The sequence below is a fragment of the Neomonachus schauinslandi genome, chromosome 3 (assembly GCF_002201575.2).
Source record: "Neomonachus schauinslandi chromosome 3, ASM220157v2, whole genome shotgun sequence".
Lineage (NCBI taxonomy): Eukaryota > Metazoa > Chordata > Mammalia > Carnivora > Phocidae > Neomonachus > Neomonachus schauinslandi.
Genome location: NC_058405.1, coordinates 69,328,637 through 69,355,159, shown reverse-complemented (window position 1 = coordinate 69,355,159; position 26,523 = coordinate 69,328,637). Strand labels below are relative to the sequence as shown.

General features: G+C 42.0%; 1 protein-coding gene across 1 annotated transcript in view; it reads left to right on the top strand.

Annotated features, from left to right (window-relative positions):
• FRY (FRY microtubule binding protein) overlaps nt 1–26,523 on the top strand; it is a 259,681-nt gene that overhangs the window by 217,835 nt on the left and 15,323 nt on the right. The window contains exons 52-58 of the mRNA XM_044913570.1: nt 4,888–5,088; nt 5,628–5,789; nt 8,700–8,866; nt 10,297–10,486; nt 15,604–15,753; nt 16,880–16,978; nt 19,256–19,339. Coding sequence (XP_044769505.1) covers nt 4,888–5,088; nt 5,628–5,789; nt 8,700–8,866; nt 10,297–10,486; nt 15,604–15,753; nt 16,880–16,978; nt 19,256–19,339 — 1,053 coding nt within the window. The remainder of the gene's footprint in view (nt 1–4,887; nt 5,089–5,627; nt 5,790–8,699; nt 8,867–10,296; nt 10,487–15,603; nt 15,754–16,879; nt 16,979–19,255; nt 19,340–26,523) is intronic.

Sequence of the window (26,523 nt, the reverse complement as noted above, 5' to 3'; positions counted from 1 at the left end):
GGCACCTCCTGACTTACCTATAAACTTGTGAGAAATGGTGCTTCCGGTAGCAGCTCACCTTCCTTTTCTAAAAGGATATGATTGCGGACCAGTCGTCTTATGTCGAGGCAAGGCCAAGGAGCTATGGCCTAGCCTGGATGTCTGCGGAGAATTATGTCCTCAGAGTGAAGAATGTTTTCTTTACCTGTTCTTTCTCTAGAGAGCACCGAATCCTAACCACTAGACCACCAGGGAGGCTCCTGTTCTTTCTCTAGAAAACAAGTTGAGCGGACCCAGTCCTTAAAGCATCTTTAAAATAAGTGTCAGCTTTTCACCTTGAATTATTCTAGAACCTGTAACAAGGATTGCAGAGTTTTCTGACTGTTAACCTTAATGAGTAATAGAGAAATCAATCACTAAGTGGAGTGAGGATTGTTTTAAAAAGTCTAAACCAAAATAAAACCGTTTAGAATACTTTCAAAATGTCTCTGAGCCAGAGCTATAGGGAATGTCCGAAGATTAGCTCCCTGATCTGGGCCACTGACCTAATCTTTGTTCTTAGGCTAGAATTCAAGCTTAGGCACCCTCTTTACTCTGGAAGTTAAAATAAGGAGGGAAAACTTGATGAAGAAAGAGAAGCATTATTTTCTAGTCTCAGCCAAAAGGAAAAAAAAAAAATGTGTTATGGGACGTGACCTTGCAGGAGTGATGTAAAGTAGAGGAATCAGACACAATTTCAGAAAAACTAACAAATTTAATTTCTATCAGAACAAAGGAAGGAAAATCGGAGGTGCCTCTCACTTGAAAATAAATATTATACTAATGTTTTTCAGGGACAATAAATAATGAATACTTCCTCTCCCTTCTAGTGTTCCTAGCAGACAGGAACCTCAAAATCATAGTGATCATTTTATCTTATTTGATTAAGATTTTATAAGAAACTTCAGAGTGTGAGAGTATCTATTCCATCCAAATAAAATAAACTATCTGAGAATGTTTTGCTACTTCTCAATAAGATTATAATAAGGGATTCTAGCAAGTTTACCAAGTGCTAGAGTAAAAATGCCCGAGCTTTAGTCAGGCAGTCCAACTTGGAATTTCACCTCTGCCACTGACAGAGCTTTATGCCCTGAAACGTGGATGCAATTTCTCTTGACTTCCTCATCTGTTAAATGGGTTCGGTAATAACTGCTTATCAAGTTGATGCTGGGAGTAAGATAGCCTCTGCCGAGTGTCAGGCATGCAGCAGGCAGTCCTTTGTTCTGTCATTGGTGAATAATTTCAGCATATTCTCATCTGAGAAAGCCAAGCTCATCTGGCGTCTAGAGCAGAACACAATTATCAAAAAAGAAAGACAAGGTTTTGTTTTGTTTTTTTTATGTCTCTTCCTTTTCATTAAATAGTCTCCGAATTTACTGCCTCCTCTCTGTAACAGTTTGCCTTGGAACTTTTCAGGATCGTTCAAAGGTGCCATGTCCTGGCTATTAATTGCACATCAGCAATGAACACACCATGACCACAAACACTTTAGTCTTGTGAGATGGATCAGGTGATGCCACCTTTTCTTTTTCCCCCAGTGGATGACCCTCATTCGTTTTCTCACTAAGTTGAACAATTTTCTCACAAATAAAAATTTAAGCATCCGCCCTCCCTCTTCCCCCAAAAAAGTGTTGAGCAGAAGCTGCCAGTCCCTGAAGTGGCAAGCTATTTCAGAAATTGTTTTTATGATTTGTTACCCCAGCTGCACCATCCACCCCCAAAAGGGTTCGAACTTCCTGGTGTTTGATACTGATTTCTCTCTTTGGGGGTTTATATATCTTCACCATTTTTTTTAAAGTCACATCTACTGAAGGCTATATTGTTGGCCCTGTGTATTGCTGTTGTGTTAAATGCACTTGAGTATCTTTAATATAATTGTTTTAAATAGACCTCTTATTTGTTTTTCTGTCCAATCTGCTATCCAGGAACTTCAGGTAAGATGATGCTATCTTTAATTCAGATACGCTAAGTAGATGTTTTGCATCATTGCAGACTTATAACAACATAATTGCTTTTTTCCTCCCTTCTAGCGTATGTATGCCTATTTGCGTGCATATTTACATTAAGGTCTGTGTGATACAAGGAGGATTCTTCTTTGTCGCTCCAGTATGGAAATATTTTCTAAACTATAAATACAAGATAGTTTTAAAATCCTGGTATGCCTAGTCTAGAAGTCGCAGAAGTTTATCTCTTGAGCGAAAGTGAGGTTTTAAATATGATCTATGGAAATCTTACAATTTCTGAGAAGGCAGCCGTCCAGCTGGATTGGTTCTGTTGTTAAATCCTCTTATTAAAAGTGAAGCCAACGAGCCGCACCTAACAATATACCACCAACACTTCCAATCAGATCCTTTCCAGGCATTAGGAGCTCTCTCTGTATGGCAACTATATAAAGTTTCATCCAAATGAGAACATTTCTCAAGTAAAAGGGCGTGCTAATAATAACTGCATGTAGACAACAGGCAGAAGCCAGGGCCATCATGGGCAAACTGACCTATGAGCACCTTACTCTATCTGTGTTGTGTCAGACTTACTCTGAGAAGGTGTATATTTGAGGAAATATATTTTGACCACACTGCACCTACATTCTTTCAACAATAATCCTTACTTGACAGAGTTCTAGTATGGAAAAAAAATTATTTCAAAGAATATTATTTCTAACATTTCTAGAATGTTCAATCACAAATACTTTCTCATCTCAGTACAAATCCTGAGTAGTTATTTAAGTTTGATAACTGACAGATGCAGATTGTCTTGAATAATTAGCCATCTCCTAAATTTCTCACACGTAGAAAATCTGACATAATCAGTAAAACACTGTTTTGACTTTTGACCACGTAGGTTGGCTTTTAATAACCACACACTTGAACTTGAGCTAGACTATAGATACCCATACTATCTTCAGCCACTACCAGGGAAACAGTTTCAACACCTTCGTCTCTGATGGAGCTACTGCATCCTCTAGAAAGACATCCAGATATTCTTCCTGCAAGAACAGCCTTCCCTTCCCGCTAGTTCTCATGCCTGGTTCATTCGGGGCTTCACCAGAGGTGCAGTCATATCACTAGGAACAGCGATCCATGCCCAGGGTAGCACTCCCTCACCCTAGACGTCTGTATTTCTCTCATGGTTCTTTCTCAGGTTCAGCATGCGAGACTTCCAGAACTGTTGCCTAAGATAGTTCATCCAACCCATTCACTGATTTGGTGCAAGAGAATCAACTTTAGGAATTAGGTTTTATATTCATATTTGGATATTTCTCCCAGTAGTTTGCATGTTCTTCTTTTTCTCTGTATTCTTATTCTTTTCATCTTTTTAACTTCTTCACACATTGCATTTTCTTTTTCTTTCCAGAACTCTTGCCTTTTCCTCATTTTTCTTTCAGTTTTTCATGGAAATAGCTATTTTAAAATCCCAGCAAAACAGTTAATCTTTTCCACTAGGAAAAAAATTATTTGGTGACAGTTTATCATAGCAGATACAGATAAAGGTATAGATAACAGACAAAATAGCAGATGCAGCTACTCTGTATAATCAAACAGTCCTAAGAACAATCATAAACATCATACATGGGGATAAATCATGATAATAATTTTCGTATCAGATCCAGAATGTGTTTAGGATTCTTACCTATTGCCTTCTGCCATGAATAGCCAAAAAAGACTTCAGAAAAGTTAAAGCATCTGTTATATGAGAGATCTAGGAGAATGGCAAGTTTTGCTTCATTAGGATCCAGAAGAAATAGATCCTTAAACCAAAGGAAGATTAATAAATTTAAAGCTCATAATTTTAGAAGTGATTTTACATCTCTCATATTATATGATTATGCTACTCACTGAGCTCTCACCAGAAAAAGTTATTTTATTTCAGCGAACCATCAGACAGTGTTTCAAATGACTTCTAAATGAAAGGATTCTGGGCTAGATTTTGTTCAGATTACCCATCTATATAGGTTAAAACTTGCTCATCAAGGGGCTGGGTATTATTTCTCTTCCTTTATCCCTGTTTTAACAGAGAGGAAAAAATAAAACCCAAATTACTTTCTAGGAAAGATTTTTTTGTCGGACAGATACACTTATTTAACATCAGATGGTCGGTAGAGAAAGTCTGGGATACAACGAGAAGCTTTAACACCTGCATTGCCACTTAGCCCAGGTCTCAGAAATGAAAAGGTACAAGGCAGCATTAGCGCTTGGTACCAAGTCAACCATTTCAGGTCCAGGAAAGCAACTGTTTTCTATGTTGGGACAATTATTTAAAGATGAGCCTAAAGCAAAAGTTAAGCCGTTCTGCTCTGGCGTGTGCATAGTGCATGATCCATCAGACTTCGCCCAGCTGCTCTCAGATATTCTTTTAACTCTGCATTTGATCTGCGAAAACCGCTGTAGCAGGAACAGGCTGGAATGTTTACCTAATACTCTTCTACTTAATACCCGAAGGATGTGGAATGTGTTACAGCATAGCTCCTATTTTTTCTCCTTCCGAAGAAAACAGTACTAAGTGGGCCGGGGAGGGGCCTCACCTCTTTGGAGGTTGTTTTAATAGAAATGGTCTCTTTCTTAAAGATTTTTGGAAACCTAGATCATTACAGAGTTGACCAAAGTCACCTTTTAAAAAACATGGTATTACCCACCAGGCCCAAGAGAAGTGTGTAATCACTTCTGCCTATGATTCAATATGCATTTAGGTGAAAATATTATGCTTTACTACCTTTCACATCACGTAAACAAAATGTCTGGTACCAAAGTAGATGAGAGCTTGGAAATTCATAATGAAAGCATTTATTTCTAAGCTATGACTAATTAAATGTGTGAAGGTGTGAGTGCAGGAAGATTCTGGCATAAAAACCAGATGATGGTGTGATTTCAGGGTGAGAGTATGGACAATTTCAACTGGGGAGTGCGCAGGCGTTCTCTGGACAGTTTGGACAAGTGTGATATGCAGCTTCTGGAGGAGCGCCAACTTTCGGGAAGGTCTCCCAGCCTAAATAAAATGAACCACGAGGACTCCGATGAATCCTCCGAAGAGGAGGACCTCACAACCAGCCAGATCCTGGAGCACTCCGACCTAGTAAGTGGGACCACCTTCCCGCCATGGGAAACGGGAGGTTTATTTTTGTAATTGAAGCAGGAGCGTGGTTTCCAGTTGCCGCTAAAGAAACTTTGCACAGCTGCTAAACGAACACCTGAAATATCAGGTGGTGTCTAACTGACGGTAACAAGCCTCTTGTCTATAGGTTGCAACCGGACACAGATGCTCGGGTGTTTGTTAGAAGCCTTGAACACCATCAGATCCGTTAAGGCCTGGACTTTTCCTCAAATAACTTTTATGAGGCTGGAATCTTTTAACAGACATCTGAAGTTTTAGGAAATATAACAGACATTTGGATGTGGTTATCTGCAAATATAAGCGTTCATGTTTTAGAGTTCTGCGCCCTAATGCCCTACACCAGCTGCTGGGTTTAAGTTCCAATAGTGAAATATGCACGTTAAATAATATCTGTCACCCAACAACAAGCTCGGACAATGGTTTGTACTCTTACATAAAGGATCATTTGAGCTTTTAAAGAAACTCCACGCTGGGTTTTATTTGCTTTGCTTTCTCTACAGATCATGACTCGCTCCCCTTCTGAGGAGACTAATCCCATGGAATCGCTCACCACAGCCTGTGACATGACCCCGGCTGACTCTCATTCCTTTAACACCAGAATGGCTAGCTTTGATGCGTCTTTGTCCGATATGAATAATCTGCAGATTTCTGAGGGCTCCAAGGTGAAGAGATTTTGGCAATTATGATTGTAGTTTTCTTAAAGAAAAAGTACTTCCAATTTTCTGAGAAATCTTAGGGGGCTCTAAGTGGAGGGACTGTATCTTTTTTCTTTCTGACTTTTTTGAAATAATTGAATTTGTGCACCTGAGCCTATGTTTTGAAGTTGTTTTACCCTCACAAATGAGCAGCCATCTTCTTGGTGGTTCAAAGAGATTCACTTTGAGGTCTTATTCAAATGAGACATTTTGCATTTTCCATATAGCAGGAACACTGCTGATTAATGGCAAAACAAATCGATGTATGTCTGAGATTGCTGTGACTTGGAAACTGCTGTTCTTTGTCATGACTTTTATAAAACAATATGCTAAGTGAGGTGTGGGTGTCTGCATGTACTTGGGGAAATTTTTTCCTATGTAGGAACCAGTTAGACAATTTGTACATTGACTCCATTCTGGCCTTTTGGCATACTATTGGAATTTTCAGTGTTAATCACAATATTATGCCAGATTTAAACAAAACCGTCCTAGCCAGACAGAGGAGAAAAGTAAGTAACGGATATAATTTTCTTATTTAAAAAGTCAGGGCTTTAAAAAGCTAACAATGTATATTTCGTTTTTTGTTAATTTTTAATCCTAATCCTAAAACTATCCACTTCCACACTGTGTTCACATAAGTGCCCACATATGTGCCCCTTAATATAGAATTTTATTTTCTTATGTTACAAATACCAAAATAGCCTACTGCTGTTGGTAGTAGGTGTCCTTTATCCTGAGTTTGCTATGGTAGTATAAGTTTGAAAGAGAAAGTTATAAAGTAATTTTTAAAATGTATAAAAGTATATTCTTTCTGATACTTCTAATGGAAAAAAATATAATAACTGGCTGTTGTGTACTCTTTTTACAGTGCACTTTAAACAGATCTGAGGTCCAGGTACTTTAAACCAAGGACAGCCAACCAAATCGCAATCACTTAAAAATGTAGAAGCTTAAAGAATTATTTCTAAGAGAGCCTCAGTGCAAAAGGACTACAGTCTGGATTCTCAGAGTCAGCAGAGTCCCTTTTATAGCCAAAAAAGGTGCAGAAAGAAAAGAAACTTGTCTGAGATTAAAATGCCAGAATCCTAAGATTAAGAAATTAAATCTCATGGGAAGGACATCACAAAATAAATGTGAAGTTATTAGCATTTGCTATTTCTCAGTCTTACCATAGTCATTCTCTCAATTTTTCTGTTTTGATTGCCAAGTTACATAGATTTCTCATGGAAAGCACCACCTGAGTGGTAATATACTTAGGAACTCACGCAGGAATCATCTAATTTGATCAAGGAAAAGCTAAGTCTAATTTCTGAAAGGCTCTCTCTGTTTTCCTCCTGAGCTGGGTTTCTGCAATGTGCGATATAGCCGTGATGTTAGAAAGGGAAAATAAAGGACATTTTTGTGAGAACCCAACCCTCCCCTAATAGATTAGGTTTATGTACACTAATGACCCAGACCAGTCACCGGCAGCCAGTCTCGTTGGCACCACTGTAGTTTTAAAAAGCCGGAAAAAGCAGATATGGATAAGCCTCTGAAACTCAGTATTTATGAGCAATTTCTTCAAAGACATGAGCTATCTTGTTTCCCTAACATATCTTTAAACACCCCTCTTAATTTCTTTATTAATCCTAGATTCAAAATACCAACTGGGTGGCCAGCCAGCAACCTGTGATAATGCTCGAATTCATATAGATTTCCTTTTTGCCTGGCTCTGGTTTTGTTTTAAGAAAATGACTCACTGAAACATGTGCGTGTGATGTCTTCCTCTCCTCTTCTGGTCTGTAACCCAGTTGCCTTCCTTCCTCTCATAAAGAACAGTCAGTTCTCCAGCTGAGTCCCCCTGGCCCACATTCAAACCCAGCCTCTTTTTCCATTGCGCTAGCTCTGTCTCTCTCCTGCCCCTCACTGATCCCAGCTCTGCCGACCTAGAGCCCTTGCATTTCGCTGCTCACTCTACAACAATGTGAGAGCAGCCTCTCCTATCCGTTATCTTCGGGGGGGGGTTCCAAGAGCAAAGCATGTATGTAAATGGGTCTTAGAGGATTTCCAGTATGAAAAGGCCTATCAACATGGCGGGCTCAGTGAACAACCGTGGACCACTCATGCACCCTGCAGGTTTATCTTGAGCATTTACTATATCAGCCACTGATGATTCTAAATTCCAGTTTCCATAGGTAAAGGAATTCTGTGTCAGAGTGTTCCCTCTGGATAGGCTCGCTTTAGAAGGCAAGTTTTGTACCGTGGAAAGAGCTCTAAATCCAAAGGCCCTGATTTATCTACTTGATGCCAGGCAAGTCCCTTTCCCACACATGAGTTTCCTGTAAAATGTGAGGGCTAGACCAAGGGGTCTCTGTGGTCTTTTCTAAGTTTAGCATTTATACTCCCATAATCATGATCAAATATGACAATCTACTAAGAGCCTCTTTGGAAACTACTATAGGCAAGACTGAAAAGAAGGTAAAGAATGAACAGTGCTTCTGAGAATTCCTGAGTGCAGTTATAGAAAGTGACTGTTTTTTGTTTTTTGTTTTTTTTTTTAAAGATTTTATTTATTTATTTGACAGAGACAGAGACAGCGAGAGCAGGAACACAAACAGGGGGAGTGGGAGAGGGAGAAGCAGGCTTCCTGCTGAGCTGGGAGCCCGATGTGGGACTCGATCCCAGGACCCTGGGATCATGACCTGAGCCGAAGGCAGTCGCTTAACCAACTGAGCCACCCAGGCGCCCGCAAGTGACTGTTTTGTAGCCAGAAAATCAATGCCCCCGATTTCTATCACTCTCGGGATTGGTCTCTTTTATTTTCCCTTTAGTTGAATAGATTTTCCCAAATATATTCTTACAAGGTGGGGGGATTCTTTCCTCTCTTTCTTCTTCCAGGCTGAAGCCGTCCAGGAGGAGGAAGACACGGCCGTGCATGAGGACGATCTTTCCAGTTCTGTCAATGAACTCCCAGCAACCTTCGAATGCAGTGGTAGCTTCAGCCTGGATATGACTGAGGCAGAAGAAAAAGGCAATAGAGGGCTGGACCAGTTTACTCTCGCTAGGTAAAGCAGCCCCTGGTGGAAACGAGTGGTGACAGCGTACCTGGCACATTGTATCACATTCACTGTATCTCAGGTGAAAGGTCACACGGCACAGCCGGGACCTCCTAATGAGGAGTCCGAATCAACTTCTGATTCCGAAGGCTCTCGGCTGGTCAGAGTCATCCGGCCTGAGTGCAGGGCCTGGTGTGGAACTGAAAGGGGTACTCAGGTAGTGACTCCTAAAAGCCGTAGAGTAACACAGAGTAACACCGAGCAACGTAAAGCCATAGAGTAACTCAAAAGCCAAAGAGGGGCCTGGGGACATGGTCCAAGCCTTGCAAGCTTTGAAGATAAGCAAGATTGGCAAACCTTGGAAATGAGGAGTTCTTTCCACTCCGAGTTAAAAGACAAGAACAAGAGGCTCTTTAGAAGTTAAATACCTACTCTTTTTTTAAGTGGGTGGCTTTCAGCCTGGTGGCTGATATTTCTGAGACTAGTGAGAGCTAGTCAGAGAACACGAATAGATGAAAATAGAGAGGAATAGATAAAAAAACACTAATGCAGGGGCGCCAGGGTGGCTCAGTCAGTTGAGCGGTCGGCTCTTGATCTCAGCTCAGGCCTTGATCTCAGGGTTGTGAGTTCAAGCCCCACTTTGGGCTCCACACTGGGCATGGAGCCTACTTAAAAAACAAAACAAAACAAAAGAAAAAACCACACACACACACACTAACGCAGTGTCTAGAAAAAAATCACAAGTGATAAGGCTAGAGATTTACTTCTAGAGAAGAAAGAATCCTAAAATCTCTCTTCTGAATGTGGACAAGAACTAAGGAGCTTTTGATATGGCCAGACAAAGACCTTCTGTTATGGTGAGCAGTATCTGTCCTTGGAAGGAAAAGCTGAAGGTAATAGTACCTACAGAAGAACCTGACCTTTCGCCTGTGGTCATTATCTTCCTTCGTGGGGCTCCGTGTCTCTCACCCTGCGTTTCTATACTTCCATTTCCTTTTCTCCCTCTACCCTCCCCTCCTGGGCATTCATGCATGTGCAGCCATTAATACTCTCTCCCACAAAGCACATTTGGAATCTGAAAATCAGATTCCAAATTTGTGTTCTAATGGTTCATGATGAAAGCTGAAAAGGCGCGAAAGTGCCAAAAGTAATGTTTCTCTGTCTGGGGAACAGCCGCTGGGAAAGCGAGAGCGCTCGTTGCTGGAGGCTCCGGGGGCGGGTCCCAACTCACTGTAAAAGAAGTCAGAAGGGGAGGAATCCCAGAAATTCTGGGGGTGAAAATTCTCTTTCCTAGATTCAGAAGAGAATGGCGAAGATCGGGGAGGGAGAGCTGAGTCCCCAAAGCAACCTCGCCGGGATAGCCGGCAGGGCCAGAGGGAGGCGACCCGGGACAGGATGAGGACGGCACTTGTTGACAGGGTTGTCTTCCTCTTTCCCAGCTTTGGAGAAGGTGACAGGGGGGTCTCTCCCCCGCCCTCGCCCTTCTTCTCGGCCATCCTTGCTGCATTCCAGCCGGCGGCCTGTGACGACGCAGAGGAAGCCTGGCGCAGCCACATCAACCAGCTCATGTGCGACTCGGATGGCTCCTGTGCGGTGTATACATTTCATGTGTTCTCCTCCTTGTTTAAGGTACGGGGCCCAGCGCCCCGAGGACTGCGTCTCCTAGCGGGGCCGGCCAGCTTCCGGTGGCGGGAGGCATGGTGGTTTCGTTCTGGGTTTGTACTCTTTTCTGCTCCGGGTACCCCTCAGTTGCCTCTGACCCCAGCCTTTCTTCTGTTTAACCGTAAATCTGCACAACCTTCCCAAACTGGTATTGCAAAGGCCTTGTCCCCCGAGGATGCAGTCCATGTGCTGTGCTGTTCACTTTTGCCATTCTGGCTTTTGTGGATGTCATCCGTCCCAGGCAACCGTGACACCAGAACCATCGAGTGGTACCTTCTGCCAAGCCTATCCTGCATCCCGTCTTTCCTCTTAGACACTTCCTCTGTTTCTCCTTTTTCTTCATTATTCGTGTTTAGCCTGTCATTGTCTTTTCTCTCTTTTCCCCCGCATGAATTCCTTAAATGTGTGGTAGATGCTTCTGAACACGTGAACGGCCATACTTTGCTTAGTCCGGACAGGGTCTGCGCAAATTAGAAACAGAGGCCCCTTCCTCCAGACCGGTGCGGTACCGAGTGTGGCCAGCAGAGGGCAGGCTGGCTCTCAGTCCCTCAGCCAGGCACCCGTGGCATCTTGCCCACGGCTCAATGTAGCAGTCTCTGCGAGGACACCTTCAGATTTCACTTGTTATCTCCAAACACGCTTACAACAATGACTGAACCAAAGAGATGGAGGGAGCTCGACTTCTGAGGGGTGCTTGAAGGTGTATTTTGATGCCTGCCTGTCTGTTGATGTGCAGATTCCTGTCAGTTCCTTCATGTATCCTGCTCTGAACTTTTACTCCAAATTTCATCAAATGATTGGTGGAGGTGGGAGGCAACAAAAGAAGAGAAACACGGCTTTTTATGAAGAAACCCCGAAGGTCTTCTGTCAGCACTGGAGTTAACTGGCTCTGTGTGCTGTATTTGAAGGCGATCCTAAGAAAGTAGCAGGGCTGGGAATAATGCTCAGCCAGGAAGATGAGGTTATAGGTGAAGATCGACTGACATGGAAACATAGTTACCATAGAGTTTAAGAGAAAACTAGTTTTAAAAAACCAGTGTGTACAGTACTCTTTTTTTTTTTTTAATATTCAGAAAATAGTGAAGATTATATACTAGCAGTTCACTGTAGTTTACTGAGGGTGATGAGACTATGGGTGTCTTTTTATCCCCCCTTCTTTTTACTTTCTTTCAAATTCCTATTTTCCTATAATGAAGATGCCTTTCTTTCAGCATTTTTTCTACACTTGTATTTGATAACCCACAAAACAGAATTGCCACTAATAATACAGGGGAAACATGGAAAGGGACAATGAGTTCCAGCCTCCAGTAGATGTGAGGGATGGGCGAGTGAATGGACAGACAAGGGTGGAACCCCCTTACACTGTTTTATAGGTTGAGTTCTGTTGAGTATATCATGAGAGGGGACCGTAACTTGGTTGGCCTGAGGGATGGGCCCACTCACTGATTACCTTAAGAAGAGCCACGGCAGAAGGGAAAGGCAGGAAAATCAGGAATTCTACTAAAAGTGGGATCATCTGCCTTAAAAAATTTCCAACCCAGGAAGCCGCAGTTTAGTTACTATAAAAAGTAAAGTCTGGGGGCACCTGGGTGGCTCAGTCAGTTGGGTGTCTGCCTTCGGCTCAGGTCATGATCCCGGGGTCCCGGGATCGAGTCCCGCATCGGGCTCCCTGCTTGGTGGGGAGTCTGCTTCTCCCACTCCCTCTGCCTGCCGCTCCCCCTGCTGTAGCTCTCTCACCCATTTTTTTGAGAATTATATACCAGTAGTACTAATAGATACAGTTTCAGTGTTATTGTGCTGCTCTCTGCCAACTTTTCAGTTGCCTTTCAGGGACATCTTTTAGAAAGTTGACTGGGCAAACTGAAGTTGTATCTGAGATTAACTGGAGGCTGGAGGGGCTGTTAGGCTTAAGAGAGAAAACAATTGTTTGCTGAGAGATAAGAACTCCAGAAACACTCTAACACTGAGCCAGATTGAAATGTTAAAACAGACCATGAGGAAGTTACCATTTGAGGCAAATTTACTTGTTAAGGATTTAGGAACAGAGTAATTTATTTTTAATATCATTCTGAAGTCTCTTTTAAAATAATGGTTAATGGTTAATAATTTAAGTTTGGCTGTTGTAGTATTTTTTTTTTCTTATTATGGTCACTAGACTATCTGTGCTCAATTTTCGCATCCTGAGCAATACTTTTCCCTCTGCCCAGCATGGCCGTGTCCTCTTGGCCCTCAGCTATACTCCCAGTGACACACAAACCCCTGATTGGAGCTCACTTCAGCAAATGAAGCCTTCCCTTCTTTCTCCCTTTCTGTCACCTGGGATCCCAAGCACATTGTGGTTCCATCTGTCATGCTTGTCACATTCTATGAGAATTACTTATTACCTGTTTCCCCCAGAGAGGGCAAGTAATGGTGTCGTAGGCTGGCACAGTTGCTAACACACAGTAGGTGCTCAGTGAACATAGGACGAATGAATGGGAATCTTTTTTAGCAGAATTCTTAAACAGACATCTGACTTGATGACAGTAGACCAGCAGGTTGTCCCGTGAGCTGGGAGGTGAGGCTGGGCCCTTGGGCAGGGGGCACATTTGGGTTTGAACTTTATTTTTCCATTCATGTATTAGATTAATCCCTATGTAGCTTATCTGCAATAATAATCATACAAATGTGTACCTCTTATTTCAGTTTTTAATACTACATTTAGCCTTGGGGCACCTGGGTGGCTCAGTCAGTTAAGTGTCTGACTTTAGGTCAGGTCATGACCTCAGGGTTGTGGAAGAGCACCCCTCATCGGTCTCCCTGCTCAGCAGGGAGCCTGCTTCTCTCTCTCTCTCTACTCCTCCCCCACTTGTGCTCTCTCGCTCTCTCAAATAAATGAAATCTTAAGAAAACATATTACATTGAGCCTTCAGAACTTTCTCAACTGTTACCAAATGCTATGTGATTGAGAGCAATATGAGTCACAAAATAGGTATTAATACAATATGCTGGCAATGAAATACATTTCAGGCATGCAGTCTGTTAAGCTGTTGTCATGTCCCCACCATGTCTGTTTACTGTTTTCCTACATTTTCCTGTGAGTCTGAAGGCCACATCTCCCTGTATTTAGTTGGATTTGGGAGGGGTAGAGAGGAGGTAATTGCCAAAATAATTTGGTTTTAAAAATGAGGAATTGATTTCTAATGGTCCAGCGTGGCCATCTTTCCAAGTGTCTCAGCCATCATATGTCCTTCCTGCTGCTCCTGGGTTAGGATGTCATCATGGTATCACACAGTGCCTCCAGATTATGTGATGTGTTTATACGGAAGTCAGGTGAGGACGAAATGAGTGTATATCCCCTCAATATCACCTGCCTTTATATAAGAGGCTCTAGAGTTCCCTGACAGATAGCTTCCCAGACCTCACCTTATCCTTAGGTCAAATGGAAAGAACCCCAAACTCTTCGGGGACCTGAATCCTACTCCCGGTTCTGCCACTCAACTAGGTGTATGATGCTAGACATGGCATTTCTCGTTCTTTCTGCTCTAACATTCAGTCAAGTTTTTTTTTTTTATTTTTCCCTAACTGTACGTAAAACTAACTTAGTCCCATAAAGACATATGTATGCTCTGCGTTATGCCAAAATTCTCATATATATGAAGTAAAAAATCATTAATATGCAACATGGTTGGCATTTCTCTAATACAAAGCATAAGGAATCAGCCTGCTGTTGTTGGGGGACATCTGCTTTCCTCACAATAGGGCAGAGAGGATTTCTCCTGGATTCGATTCCACAACTCAAAAGGTATGACATCTCTTTGAGGAAAGCCAGTGCCTAGGACTGGAATTATTTTTTGGTTAAATATTGTGTTCTTTTTGTTCAAGATACTGTGTGTTGGAAGCTTAAGGGCTAGAACATGTTTCCATTTTGGCGCTGACACAGGCAGTGTGACTCAGATTCTTCCTAATTCTGGTTTTGTCCTCAGGCAGGATAGGAGAAACTAGCTCTTAGGAAGCTTTGTCGATTTGTGGAAGGAGGATGAGCTCTGGAGTCAGGCTCATCATTCCTCTGTGACTTACGAGCTGCATGACCTTAGGCAAGTCAGGTCTTAACCTTGACTTCTTTCCCCGGTTGTGAGGATTAATGAGTCAACATAAGCACCTATGGGACAGAGTTAGAGACACCAGAGTAGACACGCTCTCAGAGGGAGATACTATTCCAGACCCACATAGCATTTACTTCCACTTTCCAGAGGCTCAAATGGCACTATTTTGATGCTCTTTCTCAGGAAGCTGTGATCTTGGGGAACAGAAAAGCGTTAAATCTCATGACCTTTTCTAACTCGAGCACATTTACGTAATCTGAGTAATTTCTCACTGCTCTGACAAACAAGTGAGGAGGACTCAAGTTGCTGACCAGCACTAACCACCAGCAAAAAGAAAAGCACCATTTATTTAAAAGATTATAAGAGCATCCACACTCTGGGAAACAACACTTTTTTTTTTTTTAAGATTTTATTTATTTATTTGAGAGAGAGAATGAGAGACAGAGAGCATGAGAGGGAGGAGGGTCAGAGGGAGAAGCAGACTCCCTGCCGAGCAGAGAGCCCGATGCGGGACTCGATCCCGGGACTCCAGGATCATGATCTGAGCCGAAGGCAGTCGCTTAACCAACTGAGCCACCCAGGTGCCCTGGGAAACAACACTTTAAGAAGAAATTTGGTCCACACTGGGTGATTATTTACTTAAGACCAACATGCACTCTACTCCCTATCTCCCCCCCCCCCACCTCTACCTGAGGACCTACGCTCATTTGATATTTTTATAAAGATTAAAAAATAGGTTTTTCGGGCGCCTGGGTGGCTCAGTTGGTTAAGCGACTGCCTTTGGCTCAGGTCATGATCCTGGAGTCCCTGGATCGAGTCCCGCATCGGGCTCCCTGCTTGGCAGGGAGTCTGCTTCTCCCTCTGACCCTCCCCCCTCTCATGTGCTCTCTCTCATTCTCTCTCAAATAAATAAATAAAATCTTAAAAAAAAAAAACAGGTTTTTCTAGTGCATAAGTTAAAACTTGCCCTTTACAAATGGTAATTATTTTACCTTGCAGAATATTCAGAAAAGATTCTGCTTCCTAACCTGTGATGCGGCCAGCTACCTTGGAGACAATCTCCGGGGAATCGGGTCCAAGTTTGTCAGCTCTTCCCAGATGCTCACCTCCTGCTCTGAATGCCCTACACTCTTCGTGGATGCTGAGACCGTGAGTACCCCAGTCTCTGGCGGCAAATGGCCGGCGCAGCTTACTAAGGTGTGGAAATTCCGGGAAGCGTGCTTGTGTTGTGGTTTGTCTGAAAGATACTGTCAGTGTTTGTGAGAAGCGCCGTGTTGTGACATGACCCCCGAAGGCCTGAGTCTGCATAGTAATGACTGTACATTACCAGCCAAGGCCAAGTCATTTCAGAGAATCGGGAGAAAAATTCACCTCAGTGTTCCCTCCGTGTCCTTGGCACCTCGCTCCAATAACTCTGGCTTTGACAGCCATGAATAGGTGAGTGACCCCCCCAGAGCTGACCTAGCCTGTCCCCACGATGCCAGGTTGGCCAGCCAGATGGGGCTCCAGAGGCAGTATGTCCTCACTTTGCTCACTCCCAAATCTCAGGTGGAGACTCATCGCCCCTGGAGGGATTCATCCAGCCCAAATAGCAAGTGATGAGTTTGAGAGTTGGTTAAAGCATCCTCTGGCTGACTGCCAAATCATGACTTTAGGAATATAACTCTAAGCCCGCATGACGGGTGAGCTCTTTGGGGGCTCATGCCCCCATGCATATCACACAACCATCTCATATGCTAATTCCTGAATTTAGAACCAACAACGGATGTGCTCTGATTTCAAAAGTCTCTGAAGAATTAGTCTTTCCAGGAACTTGGTGGTTAGCTACCTTGCAGCAGGGAATACAATAAGAGAAATCATTCTATATTAAAGGATTTAAAGTTCAGATTAACTATAAAATCAGTTCGAAAGTCTATTTGGAGGTCTGTCTTCACACTTTTTGGAATATTACTAGATGAAGATACTAGAGTTCATGCATAAAATGGAGATCTTTAACGTGAGCTCCTACAGACACTTGTTAAGACTTGAAAGTCTATACTGATATGGAGAAAACAATATTTTCATGGGAGATTTGGATTAGCGAGCTTGTATTCAATTGCCATTGTGGCTGATTGTGGAGCAAAATTACACGTTGCACAGCTTACTAAAAATGGAGCCACTGGTCCTCACTTTATGTTATTTCTAAATATATTTCTCTTTTCTCTCTCTCTGTAGCCATGCCTGTGTCTAGTTATCTCTCTGATTGTTTTAATACAAATGACTTTCCTGTCTTTAGCTCCTTTCTTGTGGACTTCTGGACAAGCTCAAGTTCAGTGTTTTAGAACTGCAAGAATATTTGGATACCTACAACAACAGAAAAGAAGCCACTCTCTCGGTAAGTTTTTGTGTTTCTGTGCATATACACTCAGTTAAAATCAAATGAACCCCACCACTATGAGCCCTGGGGAGGTGTTGTGATTAATTTAAGATAGGATCTTTGGAAGAAGACAGATGTCATCTATTCCTCTGTTAGAGACTACAGTTCCAGTTGAATAGTGGTAGAACTGTCAACAGTATGGATGATACAAAAATGATGTCTACAAATGAGAAGTCTTCAGCTTTCATTTTTATCCCCATAATTTCCCTACCCAGAAATTGGGAAGCATGAGTATCTGCTTGATATGTCTCTTTGTCAATGTCATTAACTTTTCTCAGAGATTTAATAAAATTGTTATTTATTTCCTTCCAGTGTTTGCCTCACCTGAACATAGATGGGGTGGATCTCAGCTCTCTCCTCTTAAATACTCTCAGTAGCTGCCTTTCCCTGACCTCATTGCTTCTCCTGGCCTCGACTCCTGCTCTTTACTCTTTTTTTTTCCTTCATAGACCTAGACTGTAAAATATTAGAGACAGAAGTGATCCAGAAACCAGGCATGCAGACCCCTGATTTCTGACAAGTAATTGTGTGTAATATCTATGAGACACTTTTTATAATATGCCAAACACTATAGAAAAGACATGAATTTTGAAATCAGATGGACATGGGTTCAAATCACAGTTCAGCTACTTAAGGGTTAGTGACCTTGGATAAGTTACTTACCTCCTCATCTCAGATTCGTCATCTATAAGACGGTGATAATAACTAATTTGCAGAATTGTTGTAAGGATATAACAATTATAATAGTCATAGTATATATCCTTTCCTGCGTCCTTTCTATGTGTCCAACAACCTGATCAGAGTTATATCTCTTAAATTAAATAATGGAATGCTCACAACAACTGGAGTTGCTATTATTGTCCTCATTAGCTAGGAGGTGGAAAGTTGGTATTGAAACCCAGGTCTGTGGGGAGGGGGGTGGGAGGATGGGTTAGCCTGGTAATGGGTATTGAGGAGGGCATATTCTGCATGGAGCACTGGGTGTTATGCACAAACAATGAATCATGGAACACTACATCTAAAACTAATGATGTAATGTATGGGGATTAACATAAGAATAAAAAAAAAAAAAGAAAAAAGAAACCCAGGTCTATGGGATTCAAAAGCCCATGCGCTTAAACACAACACAGTATTGCCTTTAAAATGGAAATAACCTATGTAAACTGCCCAGCACAGTGCCTCATACACAGAAGACATTCATTATACAGTTACTTGTTTTTTCTTTGTTGTTATTGTTGTTACTGTTCTTTTCATGATCTACCCAAGGGCAAGAGTTCTGACATTCTACTATAACAATTCCCATTGTCTTCTATTTCTGTGGCTTTACTGGTCATGGCTTTCCCCCTTCTCCGTCATCAGTTAATAAAAATAATCCTTCCATTCTTCTCGGTGAACAAACCAATCTTTTTGATGTCAGATGTGAATTTCAGTTCTTCAGTGCTTTTTGTTTTGTGCCCCGGGGTTCCTTTTTACATCTGTATTAGTTACTATCTGTATTAGTTACTATCCCAGATACTTAAGGATGTCAGAATCTCTAAATAGCTGAACTGTTATTTTAATAGCCTTTCTTACATTGAAGTAGACCTGCCCCCACAGAAGCCACCCAATATCACAGAGAGGTAGGTGGGCCAGTTGCATGGTCCAGAATCCCCCAGCCTATGAGGAATTGTTGGTTTTATCTCCCAGTCTCAATCATATGAAAGGTTTCTAACTGTATATGATTTTTTCAAGTTTATACATAAAATAGGAATGGTCTGGTGAAACCATCCTCCAGGAATGTTGTATCACAATGCTGAAATTATATATTTAAATGAGCATCATAAGGGGTACTGGGTGGCTCAGTTGGTTAAGCGTCTGCCTTCAGCTCAGGTCATAATCCCAGGGTCCTGGGATGGAGCCCCATGTCAGGCACCCTGCTCAGCCGGGAGTCTGCTTCTCCCTCTCCCTCTGCCCTGCTTATGTGCTCTCTCTCTCAGTCTCTCTCTCTCTCAAATAAATAAATAAAATCTTTTAAAAAATAAAAATAAAAAATAAATGAGTATCACCATATGAAGATATTTTAATCTCAAATAGATTATCTTCAACCAGAAAAAAGTAATTTCAAAAAGGCATTACCGCAGATTTTTTATTACTGTAATTAGAAGCTTCATCAATTTTCCCTGACAGTACTGATGATAAAAATGTTCTCAGGACATCACTGATTTTACCTATGTCTGCATCTCTTTCTGACAACAGTGGCTTGCAAATTGCAAGGCAACATTTGCAGGAGGATCAAGAGATGGAGTAATTACCTGTCAGCCAGGGGACTCGGAAGAAAAGGTAATGAAAACCTGTTAGAATTTATCTTTTCCGTGCCCTGACAGTATGTGTTGATTTTGACCCACCCAAAAAGCATAGAGCATGAGAAAGGAAGCCGCGCAATGGGTCACCCCATTATATTCACAAGAAGAGTAAGAGTAAGACGGGATGATGTTCAGGCCACGCATGACTGTGTGTTGATGGGATTTGTGGAGAGGGGAGTCTTCTTTTTGGAAAAGCAGAGGTATAAAAATGATCTTTTTGCTGGACATCATTTAACTATACTAATCATTCCCTAATAAATCTGTTCTTCCTTTAGAATATAAAACCAAATTTCATTCATTCTTCACCGAATCACTTAGTTTCTTCAGTGAAGGAAATCTTTGTTGACCTTTCAGCAATCACTCTAAAACAGATATGATTTTTTCTCATTTAGAATTGCTGTAAATATACACGTCAGACCAGCAGCTGGCTTGTAAATGTGTGCTGTATTGTCAGGGCGGTGGGGCAGAAGACTATGAATGGATTAAAATCATTCCTTCTGCAGTTATGTGCTAAGTGCCTCCTATGTGGTCCACATGGTGGATATGATAATGAGCAACAGACAAGCCTGCACCCTTGAGGAGCTTCCGATCTTGTCAGGGAGGACAGACATTAGTCAAAAAATCATACCGTGCAAACAGCACCAAGTGCTATTAAGGAAAGAACCATAAGCTATGCAAGAAGGTAGCAAAGGAACCTGACCAAATGGGGAGGGCAGTTCTGAGAAGCATTCTCCATGGAGGTACCATCTCAGTGGAGATCTCAAATGTGAGCCAGAGGTAGCCAAGTGAAGGGGAGTGAGTAGAGAGCCTGTGCAAAGGCCCTGAGGCAGGAGGGGACGTAGCCCTTTGCAAGAACTGAAGAGAGCCTGCGTGGCTGCAAGTGTAGAAAGCAACTTGGAGAAAAGCTTGAGAAGAGTCTGCAGAAGCTGGCAGAAACTAGACCGTGCAGGGCTTGGGTGTTTCTCTTCACAGCAGTGGTATGCAATTGAAATGTTTTAATGCGTGGGTAGGATTAGAGTCAGGCTCCTGCATTCTACTCTGGAAACAGGCTGAAGTGCGCCAGAGTGGATTAGGGAAGTCAGGTGAGGCGGCTGCTGCCCAGTCAGGCAGAGGTGCTACCTTGGCATTACCTCACCGCTACTGAAAAAGCATTTTGGACTGTGCACCCTTCGGAGGATGAGAAACCATCTTCCTGTGTTAGACACACAGTGCTTTACTAAGGTGTAAAAACAAACAAACAAAAAAACATTGAGGGGTAAAAATTTTCAACAGAATACCAGTGGTTCAATTCCATCTGGTAATTGTTTTGAACAAGTCTGCAGTCCTGAGAGTAACTATCCTTGCTGTGGGTGAGTCCCCAGGTCAGCCCCTTGGTAAGTGTTAGTGAAGAGGTTGAACAAGCAAACTACAAGACTGAGAAATATCTAGATAGGGTTCTAACATGTGGATTGCATTTCCACATCACTGCCCTTCTTGAGGACATTCTGTTTCATGTTGTGTCTTACAGAAAACTTTCATATCCCTGACGTCATTGATCTTCTGGGGTGTGGGAGGCGGGGCAGGCAGCAACAGCCCCATTTTAGATAAGGAAACCAAGGAAACCAAGCTTGACTGGTCCAAGGCTTCATGGTTGATAGGCAACGGGCTAAAACATGGCCTGCCCACAACATCTGGAAACAGGCAAATGTACATAACAAATGGTGTATCTATATTACATTTTAAAAATATGGGTTTTATGACATCACATGAGATGTCCCCAGTAAGCATAGCTGAATGTGCAGTTCAAAATACAACAGACTCTAGCCTTTCCATCAGTCCCTGCATATGTATCTGTGATGTGCTGCCTTAAATGACTTGTGACTCTGATTTTCACTGAATAACCTGAGCCATGAGCATACCCCAAAAGTAACGTGTTAAATACATTACACATTACACACACACACACACACACACAGAGGATATGTTACAGATTTTTTGGCCACCCAGTAGCACCCACGCCTTTTGATTCCAGGCCCAATCCTCCCTCCACTATACTCTGCTATTAAAATAAATTCAATCCAGAGAAAAGTTATCAAGTTATGACTTAAAATTAGCAAAAACCTAGTCTAGTTCATGATACAGTTTGTCTAGGACTATAAAAAGTTATCTAAACTTTTACCCTCAATCATCTAACTCTGTTATATTCTCTATAATCAAATCTCCATCAGGAAAATGCATTAATACATTGCAGATTTTTGGGAATGAGGGTTAAAACAAAATCTATTATTTATTTGTTCATTTGTTTACAGCTTCCTGGTTAAATCTAAAAACTCAGGACTTCCAGTTAAATTATCCTCCTTCCCAAACATTCCAATTTTCAACTATGTGTCTCTGTTGTGCTCACAGTTTATTTTTGTGGTTTTCTTTTGTTCAGTTGCCCTTTTCCCCCCCATTTCTTCTCCACGTCCCTTGAAGAAAGATTTCTGTTGTTTTTGCTTAATCTTCTTACCTCTTACTGTTTTTTTTTCTTTTTCATTTCCTCCTCATCCCCCCCTTTCTGTGCATCTGTGTTGTAGTCGCGTTTCTTCTCGTCCATTTTCTTGTTTTTAGACTTCATTTCTTCATTCAAGTATTTATATGTGGCAACTCTGTTAGCATTATAATAAAGGCTGGAAAATACAAATGTGGAAAGAAGAAACTGTTTTCAAGCACTGTGCATATAAAAACACATTTGATGTTTTACAACAGTCCTTGGAATGGTTTTTCCAATTTTGCAGATAAGAAAGTTAAGGCTGAGAGGCTACGTCTGCAGGCCAGATTCTTCCCATCCCCAGAGTTCATACTTTCTCTAACTTAGTTTAAAGGTAAAAACATACACATAGAAAAAAGATAGAGGACAATTTCCAGCATCTGTCTAAAAGTCTGTATGGTTTTAGGAACCTGCATAAAACACCCAGCAGGGAGGAAAGTGGGCTTGTTAGGAAAAGGTCAACATTAAGGCCAAATTCTGAGTCTAATGTTTCCAGCATTTTTGCAAAACCAACCCAGCTCTCTTCCCATTACTGGTATTAGCTCAGTGCATTAGAATTTCCTGTGTGGCTCATGGACACACTGATGACCAGAAAACCCAGACAATGAACAAATATCCTGGAGAAGATGCTTTTGGTCCTTTGTGTGTGACAGTTCTGAGGTCAAAGCTGGTCTGGAATGCAAATTGTATACTATCTACCGGAGAAGGTGCTCTCCCACTGAGTCAGGCAAGGCTTGGGTGATTTGTTTAAATTGTCGGGATACTGTTAAATTCTGTTTTCTTAGTAGACCCTGGAAGTAGTTTGGCCACTGGGCATGCAGCTCAAACCGCACATTCTCTAATCCCACCCACCTTACCTGAACCACTGCTGAATGTGAGGTCTGGCTAGGCACAGGGGGGAGTGTAGAAATGAGAAAGACTGCGTTCCCATTGCAGAGAACACTCCCAAGAAGGCCAAAAATGGGCCATGAGGGCAAATGGGGGGGGGGGGAATCTTTACACGCTACTAAAGGTGGGCCTTGAGGATGGATGATGGTGTCACTCCACTGAAACAACAATCTTATGTCCAGAGTTGGCAGAGATATTATTATGCTAATTAGAGCTACGGTTACCCAACAAATGTTTGACCTCAGAGGACAGCTTACCCTCAAGTGATTCTCTCCAACTCTTTTGTTTAGTCAGGTTCCCTGTCTTCTGGAACAGTTTGAAGTTGCCAATTATTCTGAGCATGGAGGCAAGTGGAATGGGGATGGGAAGTGACCTTAAGGTTCACAGAATCTATGTCTGAATGCAGATTGTGGAGTAAACGTGCCAGTGATTATTACAGGAGTGTTTCTGTTTCAGAGAAGTGTGTACTTTAGGAAAGGATTAGTAACTTGGCTTACTGAACTTAGCAGAGTAAATTCTTGAGCTCTTAGAGAGGTCAGTCTGCCAGAGATAGTGATGGTGGACACGCAGGCGTATGGAGTCTTCCCACCCCCAAGCCCTACCCAGCCCCGACTGGTCATTGCCACAAGCTCATTTGTGGTCATTTCAAACAAGTGGCCTAAGTGAGGAGTCACTATGGATGGGTCTGTAGAAGGGAATATAACTCCTTGCTGGGTGTCAAATATTTATTTTCCAATTTCTCTTGTATTCTTTTTTTTTTTTTTTTTAAGATTTTATTTATTTATTTGCGAGAGAGAGAATGAGAGACAGAGAGCATGATAGGGAGGAGGGTCAGAGGGAGAAGCAGACTCCCTGCCCAGCAGGGAGCCCGATGCGGGACTCGATCCTGGGACTCCAGGATCATGACCTGAGCCGAAGGCAGTCGCTTAACCAACTGAGCCACCCAGGCGCCCCCAATTTCTCTTGTATTCTTAACATGAAGTTGCAGACGTCAAAATAATATAAAAGGGTTACACTGGTAGATTGTACACTTGTAACCCAATTCACAGACATGTTTTATTAAGCTTGTACGATGTTTTCTTAATTGGCCTGACATTTAAAAATTAAAATCGTCCACACATACGCATACATTCACAACAGAATGCCGTCTCTGAAAAAGGAGCCAGCAACACTGGGCCTGCCTTGTTATATGGCGGCCGCAAGCTTGGGCTGAACATCAGCTGCCCCTCTGGTGTGCTGTCCACCATTTCCCAGTGCAGTGTTGAGTTCCTAATCCTGAAGGCAACAGCCAGGTGCCAATCATCATGATGCTTGGACTGCTGTTTTTCTTATAATAGAAAAATGTGTCGCTGTACTTAATTGGGGAAGTGGAAAGCCAGACAGGGCTGTGTGTTTCAAGAAAAATGGGCCACCCGTTAGCACCTGCTTGAGAGTGTGTTACTCTTGCCTGTGTGAGAAACGTCTCTCTCTATACAAGACGCAAGAGCCTGTCTGTTGAACTGGCTCACTCAGGTGTCTGTTAGAGAATTCTCGGTGCATGGACAAAACGGTTTCTTTAAAAAAAAGAAAAAAAGCGTCTCTAATACTTGGGAAGTATTTTTGAGAGAAGGCTTATTTTAAAAGACAGGCGTGATTAGTCAATGATTTAGGCTTCCGGGTGATTATAATAGCCATTCTCCTAGAATAACGCACGGCATACGCTAAATAGAATGTAAGACGAGGAGTATGATCTGCATGTGTCTCATGAAAGCAGTTTCACTGATTTGCAGACCCTGCTTTACCCATGTTTTCTCAGCCTGAGCAGGAGGGACAAAACTCTTCATGACCCTAGAACAGCCCTTCTCATTAAGAATTTGGGTTTCCACCGACCTCTCCATTTCCTATGGAATTCATCTGGAGTGGCTACCACTAGGTAGTTTCAAGGGGACAGAAATGTGGGTCGGGAAGAAGAACCCCCGCTCCAAGTGCTCCGATGGCAGCACGAGCCTTAGCCTTTCAACTAATGAATACGGCTCACCTCCCGGGTCCTGTAGGGCCGGCCCTGGCAAAGCTGGAGATGTTTCCATTTCACTCACTATAAGTGATTTTAGTTGGCACAGTCCCAATTCAACAGGTATTTCTGAGCACTACTTGAATATTTGACTCTTCGGACTCAAGTGCAATCACTTACATTTAGCCCAGCTACATTTCATCTTATATTCCAATCATCATTCCAACTACTAGGGTCTTTTTTGGACACTAATCTATGCACGAGAAGCCTGCAACCTCTGTTCTTAAACAAACTGAACAAGTTGCAGTTTCTGCAGTTAAACTGTAACCCATTAAACAGCACCCTTCAGAGAGAGTCAATTACTCTTCTGTAAGGAATCCTCTTCCCCGCGTTGACTGAAAAGAAGTGTCTGCTGACGTTAAAGTTTTCTTAAAAATAGTAAATACCTCAGGCTGTGTAATCTGTATCATAGGCTTAAAGGTATTTGTCTTTCAAAGCTTTGAAAGATATCCATGGCCAAGGTCCAAAAAACTACTCAGCATACACAATACAATCAGTGAGCCAAACCCAAGTGATATTAGCAACAGGCGAGCACATGTTGATTATACCTACTTAGGAGGTAGGTATACCTATTTAGGAGATGAGATACATCTATGTATTCTGAGGCTAGGTTGTCTAAATTTTATCCCATTTAATTTAAACCAGTGGCTTTTAGAGATTAACTATGATGAAAACAATAGCTATTACAGTACGCTGTGGCTCATCTTCTGTCATGACAAACATTTCTCAAATTTTTGCCTGACTGGCTATGTCCTAAGCATAGAACTCATTTAGAGAAGAATACAGAGAAACAAGAATGGCTATGCTACTGTTAACAAACAAAGATTATTCTGGGCTTTTAAGCTACCCTGTCTATGATCAGTTTTTAACATCTTGGTTTCTTGATATTTTCTTCTTGTTTTGAGAAAACATACCTCTAAATCCAATTTATAAATCAAGTTATATTAGGAGCGCAGGAACAGGGCTTGAAGAAAATCCTTCTGACCAAATGAAACGGTGCCATTCCCATAACATTTTCAAAAGAATCTGAAGTCACCAAAACATAAATACGTTCATAAAGACTTATGAAGAGATTATTCTTAAAACCTGGATACAGGAAAACATTAGCACAAAAGGGATAAAAGGTTTTAACATTTGCCATAAAATTGCCCCCTAGAAAGGTATTTTTCACTATCTTTTGGGGAGCTCTAAATGCAAATGAGGCCCCAGCCTTTGGCCTAGGAAAGGATTCTAAGATAATAAATAGCAAGGCGGCTTGCACCAACCTACCTAAAAGGGAGCGTTTAAGAAGGATATTGAGAACTGGTGTGCGTCAACTTGGCCATCCCCCAAGAAATACAGTTTTGTTCCTTGAGAGCTGAGTGGGAGGCATTCATGGACATTAAATTCCTCAGCACCAAGCTGGAGTCAAAAAGTCTCATTTGCCTTTGTTGAACAGAGGACATTCTGCTTTAACTGATTTGATGGCCTTCTTGGATTACAACCTTGTTTTGGAAAACAGTAGAAAGATAGCAGTTTTTTCAGTAACTTAAGGTTTGGTCATTAAAACGTCTAGGCATAAAGTCTTCTTGAAAATAGTAAATACCTCAGGCTGTGTAATCTGCATCACAGGCTTCAATGTATTCATCTTTCAATGCTTTGAAAGATATTCATGGCCAAGGTCCAAAAAACTACTCAATAAACATAATACAGTAGTCATCAGTGTGCCCAACTC